A 13,234-nucleotide genomic window follows, 5' to 3' on the forward strand; every position below is an offset into this window, starting at 1 on the left:
CAAGAGCAAATTGGATGCTTATCTTGCTGGGATCCTATGACCCCAGCTGACTTCCTGCCCTTTGGGTGGGGGACTGGACTCGATGATCTTCCAAGGTCCCTTCCAGCCCTAATGTCTGTGAAATCTATGAAACTTTTCCTGTGTGTCCCCTAAAATAGCTGTAGCATTGAGTGTTCATCTGTTTTGTCAGGTTGCTGACCCTTACCCTGTGGGATTAGCCTAAGCCATTTGAGAGCCGAATGGAGCCTTGAATATGTCCCTTTTCTTTTACTTCACCAGACCTTTGCATGGAAGCTTGAAATGGATGTTTTGTGTCAAAAACCTCTCAGCAGCTGAACGCTATGATTGTGTAAAAACCTCTATCAAAGATTAATGAAGTGCAGAACAGGATTTTGAATGTTTTCTATGTCTTAATTACTCAACAGAGGAGAAGCTGCAATGGAATAAAACGCATGGTCTTCTCTCCCCCCGTCCCCCCGCAAAGGTCACACCAATAAGCATGGGCAGCCCTAGGTACTGCTAAATGGCCTTGCTGCAGCATTTTCCAATTAAGTCTCACTTAGCCGCAGAATTAAGGGCAATGGCCAGTGAGCACGCAGTATGTTTTTAAAAAGCCAGCTGGTGTAACAGGGGACAAATTTGTCAGGATAAACAAACAGTTGTGTATAATTTATTAATTGAGCCATGCAAACATAAAGTTGGCGTTCCAGCAGGAACAAATCATGTTAAGTTCCCAGTGCTGCTATGTGGCTGCAGGTTCAAAATGGATTTAAGCAAACTGGAACTAGGCAGCTGTTCCAGGCCTGATCCCAAGGGGCCCTGGGAGCCTTTGTCTCCCGTTGCACTCAGCTGGGGGTGAGGCAGCTCAGCAACTTTTCAGCCTCAGGCCAAACTTTTCCAACTCAGGTTCTTAGAAAGTCAGGTTGTTAATGTGGCATTATTTTCAATGGGAACTGCAAGTGCTTCATTATCACTGGCTTCACTGGGAATATTTGAATACTTTGCCTTCCTGAAAACTAGGTTTCTTATTTAGGGCCTTTATCTGAATACAGATCCAGGCAACTAACTCTTTTTGGACCCACATGTAAAAAAAACCTTTTGCCTATAGTAAGTAGTAAAGAAATAAAATGCTTCTGGGTTTGCCAGAGATCACTTAGGGGGTGATTTTCCTATGCCTTTACTACGTTTTTATACCTGTCATGAATTTTTTCAAATGCTTTTGATGAGATTTCAAGAGCATCTTGGGAAGACTTGAACAAAAATGAACTAAATATATTTTCCTGAGTCAAATGCCTTAAATAGCAAGGGGCAGGTGGGGCATGAGGTACAAAATCAGCTTAAATCTGGGCTTACTTCTGTTTGTTTTCAAGTCTTCTTGGGCTGTTTCTTTCCTTTGACCATGCCAATGTATGTCTGTGATGTTTCTTCAGTCGCTCAGTCACGCACAAGGTTGGGACTGGAGCTGGCCTAAAACTATTCAGAAAAAGGGTCTTTAAAAAAAAATTAATGTAGCACAGCTGAGAAAGGATCCTTTTAATTCTCTATGGTATAAAATAATATTCTGAAATACTTCTTCCCAAGTTCCACTCATCTTCACAGTGCAGCAAAGCGGAGTGACAGTGGGTATGGCATGACAGCACAAAGCTTTGCTTTCTGGCACATCCTGCAAAGCCAAGTTGGCTGGTTCCCATTTTAAGGGAGATGCCAGAATTTATATTAAAAACAAACAAACAAACAAACAACACATGTTATTTGTGATGAGGTTGGTACTGAATTACCCCATCTGCCTCTTGGAAGTTAAGAGTAATGTTGTAGTAGCTCTGATGGTCTAGAGAATAGGCAAGAAGCTGGATTTGTTAACATCTTTTATTGGGCCAACTATACAGTTGGGAATGTTAGAGAAGCTTTCAGGCACAACACGATTAGCGGCTAGAGGAAGGACATTTCATGCCTGAAAGAACTGATATGCTTACTGAGGGGCTTAGCCCACACCAGCATTTGAGGATGACCATTAGGGCCCACTCCATCACTGTTTTCAGCAGGGCTCTGTGAAGGTACAGGTTTGCAAGCATTTATGGTTTCAAAGGATAAAGATAGGTTGTTTCTTAAATTGTTTTTTTTTTTGGTAGTGTTTGAGTGATATTGTAGCCATAATAATTCAGGAAATATGAAAGAGTTAAGGATTTTTGTGGGTGATAGCTTTTAATTAGACCAGTTGCATAGTTGGGATAGACTTGGACAAGCTTTTGAATACATGTTTTTATTTCCAAGCTTCTCTTACTTTTGGGATCTGTGGTGTAGGTTTCTTCTGTTCCTTCCTAAAGCTTTAGAAGAAACAACCCACAATGTATTGTCTACCCTTTTCTTTACACTCCTAATTGTGGATTACTGCATGAGGGTTAATTTTTGTGGTTATTTTTTAGCAAGCCTTGCAATATTTGATGCTTGCTTAAAGCCCCACATCCTTAAGTCATGCAATTAGGTACATATTTCAGGGGAAAAAAAATCCTGCTTTTGCTGTGGGGAAAAAATTGAAAACTTGAACTTTAAAGGCTTATAAACCAGAAGTCAAATTAATTCTTTTAAATTTGATATTATGATTGTTATACTCCTGACTAATTTGTTTTGAAAGGCTGAGATTGCTAATAGTGCTACATAAATGTATGACATTCTAAGGAAGGATGGATTATGACAGAAGGAAAAAAACAATCACACATAAGGCAAATACTGGAATCCCCACGGAGGAAGGCTTTTTATGCCCTTGGTATAAAGAAAAACATTTATAAATTGATATGTTTCAGAGTTATACTGCAGTGGAGGAGCAAAAGATCAGGCCAGTCAGACTAGGCAGCAGGAGACTTGTACACTTGGGTCTTAAGAGTTGGGTAGCCCTGTTGTGAGCAATAACAATATGTCTAAGAAAGTCAGGAAGCAGTGATTGTTCACTGAACTATCAGTTCAGTGGAACACAGCTTCCAAATACAACTTGTATTGCCAATTGCCTGTGGCCAATGTCTAACCAGTGACAAATTTTAAGTTAATTTCAATGGAAATGTTAATGGGAATCTCTCTTTATAAAAAAAAACTCCAGATTTTTCATAGGGATAGTGTCAACTTGACCTAACATTGGTAAGTTGTAGAATCAAACTAAAAAAAAATGAAGACCAGTAGAAATATTTCCCCCATTATGATACATATATCATATTACTTTTTAAATATATGTAGTTGTAAAAAATCCAAGGAATGGAACAATTTTTAAACACATATACAACCTTTTCACTGTGTGTGTACACAAGTTGCTTTACTGCACAGTAGACTAATCCTCTGCGCAGTAAAGTGTCACCGTTTAACCATGCACAACAGCTAGCACACAGTAAATTAGGCTAATGCTCAGTTTTCTACTGCCTGTCAATACAGATAGTAGAGTAACTGTGCATTAGCTACTGCTTTCATATAGACAGGTGACTAGGAGCAAGTTGCTTCCCGTCAGCCCAGGAGAATTGTTCCCCCCTTGCAGCTGTTTCCCAGCCCCCTGCCCCAATCAGCTCATCAGGGCAAAGGGCTGGGAAACAGCTATAGGAAAAGGGGTGGGGGGGGTAGGAAAGGGTCCTGATCATGGCATGGGGCTGGGAGGACAGCCCCCCCTGAGTCCAGGCTTGACCCCAGTGCCCCATGCCAACCTGGGGCAGGCACCTGGTGGAGCCTAGAGCTCCCTCTGACTGCTATATGGGAGCAGAGCAGGGCAGGCAGGAATCGCCCTGCTCTAAACTGCTCCTATTGGGAACAAATTTGCTTTGGAGAGGCACATGTGTAGACTCCCAGGGAAAGCTTACAGCACAGTAAACTTTCTGCACATTAATTGCACTTGTAGACATACTCTCAGTGTCTGAATTTCAGGGAGGGTATGCATAAATGATTATTTTCCTACAGGGAGAGAAACAGAGGCAGACAGCATATGGCAATGGATTGCAAATTGTTTGCAAGTATATAGCATAAATTTAGTTTTGCTGAAGATGTCAACAGTTGTGGTTCTTCAATATAAAAAATTATATGCATTCACTGTAAATGTTATTGATTTACAGTGTAATTTAGTATTTGGTCCTTATGAAAGAACCTTCATTTTTATACCACTTTATGGAGAAAAATCAGTCTAAACTAGGCATTTAGATATGTTAATTTTCAGCTCTATAGGGTAGAAGGGCATATTTCTGCACTTCAGCACAGTGAAAAATATCTTAAAGCAATCGCTTACAATCCAGTGTATAAATATTACAACTTTTTGAGGGCATCTTGGCCAAGATTTTTAAAATAGGAACTTCATCAAGGTTTTGAACTCAATTTTAGATGCCTGTCTGATTTTCAAATATACTAGTCATTCAGCATCTTAATGTGGACATGATTACTACTATATTTACTAAACTTCAAGATGACTTTGAATTTAGGACACCCTGCAATAATAAGATTTTATACATGGTAAAAATTATAAATCAGTTATAATTTGTTAGAATTGTCCATGTGTACAATCTAATTATTGGAGGGTTATCTTAAATTTGTGCCCCCCAACCACGGTGGTGGGGAAAACAGCATCAGGGAAGCAGGTGGCCAGACTCCTGCCTTTTGTCTCCACTGTCTGTCTCCTGTGCCTCCCTCCTCCCATTTCTTCCCCACCATGCCTGTGCCTACCCCTGTGCTGCCTGCCTCACTCCAACACCTGTTCCCCCTGCCATCTCCCCCCCGGGGCACTTGCTCCCCCATCTTGCTTACCTTCTTAGGTGGCTCTGGCCCCTGCTCTGGGGCAGTCAGGAATAGCCCTAGCCTAGCTCAGTCAGGAAGAAGCAGTGGTGGCAGCTCTGGGTCTAGCTGCACTGGGGCCAAAATTAGGGCTAGCGCTGGAGCTGCAGAGTCTCCCCTGCACTCTCCCTACCATTTACCTCTTCCCCTGCCACATAAGCCACCCTGACCTGGGGCGGGCAGACAGCTGCTCTCTGGAGCCAGGGCCACAACAGCCACATGCCCCAGGCCAGTACTCAGATCTATGACAAAGCTCCCCCAGTTGTTAAGAGGGAAAAACCTCATTTTAGATTTGAGTAAACACAGTATGTAGTAATTTATCCTGAATTTTGCTCTATAGCAAACTTGCTCCACACTGAGGATTGGACACATGACCTATTCTCCCAAACCAGTTAAACAATTGGTATTATTGTAGTGCCTGGCCCACCAGGTGGTTGGGGGGAAGGGGGCTTGATCCAAGGGTGGCACTGAGCACAAACTGACTAAAGATATGAACATTACAATATGTTCCACATAGTGCTAACTTACTGCACATTTTCAAGGGGTAATTTTACTTTGGGTTTTCATAATTTCCTGTGTAATGGAACGGTTTATCATGTGTCCACTGCGTGTTTACTGTGTAGTAATCATCTTCTCCATCCACATTCTTAAGCCAGTGCCTAGACCATTTCTGATAAACTGGGGTCTTAGCCTGTCAGGGTTCACACACCTGAGTAATGTTCCTCCCACAAGTAGCCTGGGGATGACATATGTGAGTAGAAGTGCTTGATTATAGGGCTGGGTCTGTTCAGTACTGAAGCACTGCTCAAAGAAGAGAGAAAGAGACTGGGAGAGATTTTGTTCTCCATAGCGCAGATTTCATGGCAAAATAATTAACTGTGCTTTACAATCAGAAAGCTATTGCTTGTGGGCTGGATCTGGCCTGGTCTGTGTGGAGATGAGGGGGATTCGGATACATGTGGCACCATGTGCACCAGCCCCTTAAAGGGGCTGCATTCTCCAGACGCTGGTGCTGCTCCAGCCCTTCTCTGCACTACTGAAGGTTGGTTTCTCATGTCCCTTACACCTCTGCTCACACTCAGTACTGAATTTGCTGTTCTCCATTGGCACTGACCAGATTTTTCAGCAGCAGTGGCAAGCAGAGGCTTCATTAGGGGGATGTGGGAGACCAGCCCTCAGCACAGAGCAGGGGGGCTGAAACACTGTGAAGGGGATATGCAGCTCTCAATGGCATCTAGGTCACAAGTCCTAGCCCGCCATTTCGAAAGGTAGTTGACCCCTGCTTTGCAGAAAACGGAATTTGTCATAGATAGGGTTTGCCCGTGAAGATATGTAACTCGACGACCTTACCTGAGTTAGCGCACAAAAATATAATGGGGGCTTGCTGGGTGTTTGTGTTCAAGTTGAAAAAAAATGCATGTGATTACATAATTCCTCAGTGCCTTGGAAGGGCACATGAAAGGGTCTAAATTTTGTACATTTTGACTTGAATACTTCACCAGGCAAGTGTAATAGCTCCTAGGGCTCCTCAGCACTGCACCAGCAAGTGCTGCAGTGAGGCACGCTGTGCCTGCTCTGTACATGATTCTTCCCCAAACGGAAGTAATGTAGCTGGTTATTGGGGCACTGTGGACAGGTTAATAACCTCCCCTGAATTCTCTTGAGGGACAGCTGCTTGCTTTGGCCATTGTCATGGTAGGGTGGCTACCTTGCCTCCATTTAGAGAGGCGTGGTATGCTTGGAGGAAGCACAGCATGCTTTACTCTGGTGCTCCATGGCATGGTACTGAGCTGGTGTAGATATGCCCTGAATACCGTGTCGAATATACTTTTGCATTTTTTTCTTTATCCTGTTCCTTTATGCAATTGTTTGTGTTCTTATAATCCCTAAGCCCCATGCCCTTCCCCACTCCCCACCACATGTTCCCTGGGGGATGGTGGGAAGGGTATTTAGTGCAGGTTTTTCTGATAACTTGGAAATACCTGCACTGTATCCATGGGAAAGGAGGTCTTGATCTCTGTATTCCATGCATTTTGCAGTCAGAGAGCTGTAGCCAGGCAGTCTAGTGCCCCATGCAGGTCATGTGCAGAGTGCCCCTTACATGATGCTATATAACAAAATGAACAGATAACAAATACCCCCCCCACACACACAAACACACGCTAACTATATATAAACATATATTGTTTAAAGTATATAAATAATAAATATATACTTACATACGATGCATTAACAATGCATGTGTGTGCATGTACACACACACACAACTAATACAACAAAATTGTATCCCAGGACAAGATGCCTAATCAAGCAGAGGATGCTGGTGAATGCTCAGTTTTGGATGAATATACCTGGGGTTGAATGAAATGAGCAGTGTGAATTCACTCAGACTGTGTCAGGCAGTCACAAGCCAGGTTTGCTAATTGTCAGCATAATGATACATTTAGAAAATAAATTCAATAAGATACTTGTTTGTGTGCAGAGGGTAATTAATTTAGGCTGCATACAGATGTTCATTTGTACAGGTAAGAATTTCTCAGAAATTCTCCTCAGTAGAAAAATAGCCCAGGAGCTGGAGCATATGTGAATTCCACTCTCCTCCTGGAAAGCTACACAGGGGAGCTCTCTATCCTTAAGGAGCTAGAGGGCTGGTTCCTGGGCCACTCCTGCTGTTAAGGGAGTCTATAATTTGATACTTTGTCCTCTCCCTTACTTGAGAAGGAGGCAGGCTGTCAATAGGCAGCCCCTGGGTTTTAAATTGCCTTGGCTAAGTACAGGCAAGTCAAAAAGCCTGAGGCTGAACTGATTCAGTCATTGCAGGTTAGTCTTAGCTGCAAAGATTAAACCAATAAGCAAATGAACAGACATTCACTTCTGATTCAGGAAATACAGCCACATGCCTGCAGTGGCTCAAGCCAGAAGCTGGGGGGCACTAGAGCACTGCTCTCTGGCACGTAGCCAGCATGGGCTGTGTGTCTGCTTCCTCTTCCTGCTGTCCTCAAGGTATCTGGGATTTGAAGTCCACAATCACAGTAGCAGGACTCTGCAGGGTTTCTCATCACTTCCTCTTCCTGCTTTCAGGTGCCTCTGGATTTGTAGTCCACAGTTGTAGCTAGCAATAAGTTAAGCAGGGCAGGGCAGCTCTGTACTTGGGAGAAGAGAAGTTTAACCTTTTTCCCTGGCCCCAGGCCCCAGCTGGGGTTTATCTGTGGGGTGCAGTAAACCAGCCCTCATTGCTCCAGCTAGGGTGCAAGAGAGGTGGGGCCAGCCTTGCTCTCTGGAGCAGACAGCACAGCCCAGCCTAGGGCTGTACAGCATACTGGGATGCTGGGGGACTCTGATTTAACTTGAACCAGGCAGCGGTCTGGATAAAAAAGTTTCATAAACTGGTTTGGCCTAAATCAGTTAAGTCTGACACTACATTCAACCAGATTTATCTTAAACCAGTTTCAGCCATTTTGAAACTGGTTTATGTTCACTGAACTTCTAGGCTAAGGACAGACATTAGACATAAACTAGTTTAACTGATCAGAAACTGGTTTAAGCCTGTAACAGAGCATAAGTTCAGAGCACATAAACCAGTTTCGAAATGGTCAAAACTGGTTTGAGATAAACCTGGCTGAATGTAGTAATAGACTTAACTGATTGAGCTCAAACTGGTTTATGCAACTTCTGTCCCAGACCCCTTGCTGGTTTAAGTTTAAACCAGAGTCCCCACGCATCCCGGTATGCTCTCTAGGCTGGGCTCTCTGCTGCAGTGGAGCAGGGCTGGCCCCACCACTCTGCTCCCTAGCTGGAGCAGGGATGGACCCTGGCCCCAGAAGAAAGCAGGTAAGAGGTTTATTTCCCCCTCTCCCTCCTCCCCTGTCCCACCAGCACAACCTGCATGTGTCCACTGGGTGCTCCAGCAGTGGGGACGTGGCTAGCCCTGGGTGGAGGCCTGGATTGAATTGGCCAGGGAGGGGGTTGAATTCCCTGAGCTGGGGTCTGCTGGGCACTCCCAGCTTTCTGCTGCAGTGGTGGGGACGTGGGCAGATGCTGGCCGGCATGGCCCCTTTAGGCGGGGGGGGGGCGGTTAGGGGGGTTATTTCCCCCTCTGCCCCAAGAGGACCTCAGTGGGGTCTGGCAGCCCCAACCACCACCACCTCTCGCTCCCTGCACAGGGCCAGGTGGCAGGATAAGTCCCCTCCTGCCCCCTCTGCCAGACACTGGATGGAGCGGGGAATAAACCCCTTCCCTGCTTCCTGCCTAAGGGGCCTTGCCGGCCGGTGTCTACCCACACCCCGCCCCTTCCACTGAAGTGACACAGGGGCAGGGCCCTGATGGGGCAGCAGCCCGTCCCGGTGTCTGGAGAGTGCAAGCCACTTCCCAACAGGGGGACTGTGAGTAGGGGTCAGAGCTGCCATGGACTGTGTGGGGCAGGTGGTGGCACTGGGGCTCAGAGGGGGCCATAGTTCCCCAAACCCCCCATGTGCAGTCTGCAGCAGCTTTCCCTGCCTGCAGCGCAGCCCAGCCCAACCGCTGGGAAGGGGCTTGCACTCTGGGACACCATGACAGAGGCTGCAGTGCCCATCAGGGTCGCTCCCCCCTCGCTGCTTCAGGGGTTCTGACGCCTGCTCATGGCACCCTCGCTGGAAAGAGGTTTGCGCTCCCTGGACACCAGGACAGGGGCTGCTGCCCCATCAAGGTTCTGCCCCCTCACCACTCCGGTGGGCACCAGGGAGGGGATTATTCCTCCTCCTTCTGGCATCTGGTGGAGGGGGCAGAAGGGGGCTTATCCCGGTTCTCGGCCCCACAAAGGGAACGAACAGCAGCAGTTGGGGTGGGCAGACCCCAGCTGCGGTTCCCTGGGGGCAGTGGGGGAAGTGGGGGGGGGAATAACCCCTCTCCCTGTGCTCCCTGCCTCATGGGCCATGCTGTCTGCCATTTGGCCACATCCTGACCCTGCTGCTGCAGTAGTGAGGTGGGAGTGCCTAGGTCCATGGCAGTGGGACAGGGAGGGGGGAATTAAACTCCCTCCCTGGGCAGTTCACTCCAAGCTACTGCCAGGGCTGGCCATGCCCCGCTCAGCACAGCTTCCCTGCAGCCATGGGCTGCTCTAGCGCCCCCCGGCTCCTGTCCTGAGCCCCTGCAAGCATGTACCTGCATTTCATGAATGTCTGTTCACTTGCAAATTGGTTCAATTGAGTCAGGTTAGACTAACCTGCAAAGATTGAATCAATTCAGGCTCTAGCTTTTTGAATGTCTCTAGCCATATTCCATTACAAGTTTAAACAAGTTTCTGATCACTTAAACCGATTTATGTGTAACTTCTGTCCCTAGCCCTTGTGTGCAGTCCAGATGGGCTGCATACGGGGTGATTTAAAGCTTGAGGGAAGGGGAAGTGGGGCTGAGGCTAGCTTCTTCACCTCTGTGTCCCAGCTCCCCAGCTTTTAAAACATTGCATGAGCCACCCAGGAGGGTGGCACACCAGTATTTGAAGCCTGCAGGGCCCTGAATAGGACAGGGAGAGCTTCCCTGGACCTTGCTCCTGGACCGGAGCCCAGGAACTGGGCTTGTGTACAGCCTCCCCAGACCAATTCCTGATCCTCAGAAATCTCCCACAACAGTAGCCTTGCAGCTGGGACATAACTGTCTTTAGTCCCCTAGATGTCTCCAGTTTCACTGGGAGGTATGCTGGAGGTGGTGGGCAGGAGGTGGGAGACAGCTGTTTTGCAGCTGCAGGGCCTTGCAACCATAGGATAATTGTTCCACTTCCCCAGTGGAATGGAAGGAGTGAAGCAGGCGAGGGCCCCTCTCCCAGAAGAGGAACCTTCCCAGGGATCTGGGGAAGGGTCTTTGCTGCAGAAGCATGGTTCCTGTGGCCAATCTGCAAATCAGCTGATCTGTGGGATTAGTGAAGGGAGGGGAGTTTTCCTGGGACTGGAACCCTTCCAGGGCTACAGAGGGCTCCAACCCTGCACCAGGCTCCTATTGCAGTCCTCCAGAAACTGGAGAAGAGCACCAGGCAGGAGCTGTTTTCACATGGTGGGAACCCTCCCAGGGCTCGGGATCAGTTCCTGGCTTGGGTTAATGCTTCCCCTCTTGGTGGGTAAGGGGGCAGGGTCTCTAGGGGCAGACTGTCAGGGAGCTAGTGCATGGAGAAGGAAAGCAAAGGACCATGGGATACTGGCTGTTGCTCTCTCCCTGGAGGAGCATACAGGCATTCAAATTAGATTGGGAAGAAGATCTTCCTTGCAAGTGACTGATCTAATTTCGTGCAGAAGAGCTATTTTTCTTCCGCTAAAAAAACCTTGAACATCTGTATACACTACTTTTTGTGCCAGGAGAGCGGCTTTTTACCCCAGCACAAATGGCATGTCTGTAGGTCACATTAATATAATATCTTGTATCGTAAAAATCTCTATTTTCTGGCTTTTTAAAATTATATATGCAGGTCTACTATCTGTGACAAAACATTACTTCTGTTTGATTTGGCCTGCCCCATATGAGGGCTTCCAGTGCCAGTGCACTGCTGGTACTGCCCTTGCTACAGTACTGTTCGTAGATGAGGCACTACACTCTCCCTGGAAAGTGTCGTTCTGTAGAAAGGGGATACAACTTTCAGGTCAGTGTTTCTGGTTACCAATAATGTAGGATGCCAGGGAGAATACTGTATGCAAAAGTAATCTCTAACATACCAGTTAAATAGTGTGCACATACTGCAGGCTCGGATACTCTAACGTTCAGGAGATTTAGAGTTGATTGATTACCCTGTAGAAGACAGCAGCTCTGTGTTTCTTGTTATGGTTAATTATATCACCATTGATGGCGTCATACCATGTGCATGTATAACAGAAATGTGCCCAAGCTGTAGCTGGTTCCAGTTGCTTGTCCCATGGCATTTGTTTAAGCTGCAAAAAATGTAAAAGTATATAGTTACAGTTAATTTTACCAGGGTTTTTTAACTTTCATATATCTAATTCATACTTTTAGAGCCTTTTATTACATTAAAGGGTATCATTACCTCATGGTTGTAGCTCATAACCAGCTAAACAGTACTTTACATTTAAAGACATTTTGCCTTGTGCACTTGTACAAGAGTAGTTCTAATCCTATTCAAGATACTGTGTCATGGAGGTGTGCCTTTGGAAAAAGCATTTTCTAATTGGCTGCATGCAAAGGAGAGGGGAGGAGTTATTAAGAGGGTGGATTTATTACTTGATAGTTAGGTCAGGGATTTCTGTGGGAAATGCCCAGTGGTTGCAGTTGCTGATGATTTCACATCAACAGCAGCGCAACACAGACAGTGAGCTCCAATAGCTGATTACTGAATGAGATACTGCAAACGGGTAAAAAAAAAAAAAGACAGCAGTATGTGAGAAGCAGTCAGAGAGAGGCAGAGAGGGAAGCTGAGAGAGCAAGCAAAGTGCTCAGGCTGAGGAAGTCTCCCAGGTGCGCTGTAGGAGCTTTTTGGAAATGGATACAAGGACCATCTGCTGCCTATAGGTCAGGGAACTGTGGACTGAGGGTAGAGAGGCAGAGTTTATGGATCTTTTAAATAAAAGCTAAGTTATGCCTGACAGATTTGCCAAGACGTCATGAAAACGTTCCTGCATGGGATGCTAATGTATAAATTCAAGCTACAGAGACCTATAGCATAGCTTACTTTGGTATAAATAATAATAATAAAGCAGAAGCAATGCAAGGAATATTACAATAAATTCCATGGTGGTTATCTGATTTGTTTACCAAGATAAAAAAACAAACATCAGCCTGCTACTACTGTGGAGTTCATGAAGCACTGCATTTAATGTCGAGAGATGCTAGACATTAAATCTGACAACTGTGAAAAGAGAGATCATGGAGAAGTCAAGTAGCGAGGATTCTTCAATTCACCGGAGTCCATCTTTGGATAGCAAGGACTCAGACTTTGCTAAACCTTCTACCTCAGGGAGGCAGTTTGGTAGCGGTTTCACTGCTGGAGCTTTCTATGGTACTGCTGGATCACGCACACAGAGCCACGCTGGGGCCGGAACTGGGACTGGTGCAAAAAGTGACAAGTACAGTGCACCCAAAGGCAGCAAATATGTGGTCTTTTACCTGGATCTATCCTTTGTTTTCCTTTTAGAATTTAAGAAGTGCAACATGGCAAGAGGCTGCCTGTGTTGTTTGAAATACATGATGTTCCTTTTCAATTTAATATTTTGGGTGAGTACTGCTTTTGATTGCTTCTTTTTTTTAAGAGTACTCTGTACTACTGCATTGTATGCCTAGTGCATCTTTGAAGCACTACAGTAAGTTTTCTCTTGTTCTCTTCCTTCCTCCCTCCCAGCTTCCTCTCATACCTGCATGAAATATTCACAGTGCTAAATTTGTGCCTAATGGGAATAGGTACATGCTTCTGACAGATCTTTTGCCTCCCAGTTACTGCACTTTGACTACAGGTTATTAAACTCAGAGT

The 13,234-nt window shown here is 45.9% G+C and overlaps 1 protein-coding gene across 3 annotated transcripts in view; it reads left to right on the top strand.

Moving 5' to 3' along the window:
- TSPAN9 (tetraspanin 9) overlaps positions 1-13,234 on the top strand; it is a 203,463-nt gene that overhangs the window by 53,864 nt on the left and 136,365 nt on the right. For 2 of the 3 annotated variants that reach the window (XM_019544185.1, XM_019544183.1), the window contains exon 2: positions 12,902-12,981. In XM_019544185.1, the coding sequence (XP_019399730.1) occupies positions 12,919-12,981 (63 nt within the window). In that variant the 5' untranslated portion in view covers positions 12,902-12,918. Of the gene's footprint in view, positions 1-12,618; positions 12,982-13,234 lie in introns of those variants that run through there. The other variant, XM_019544182.1, reaches the window with a different exon arrangement.

Source organism: Crocodylus porosus, unplaced genomic scaffold (assembly GCF_001723895.1).
Source record: "Crocodylus porosus isolate Cpor-Errol unplaced genomic scaffold, CroPor_comp1, whole genome shotgun sequence".
In the NCBI taxonomy this organism is placed as follows: Eukaryota; Metazoa; Chordata; order Crocodylia; family Crocodylidae; genus Crocodylus; species Crocodylus porosus.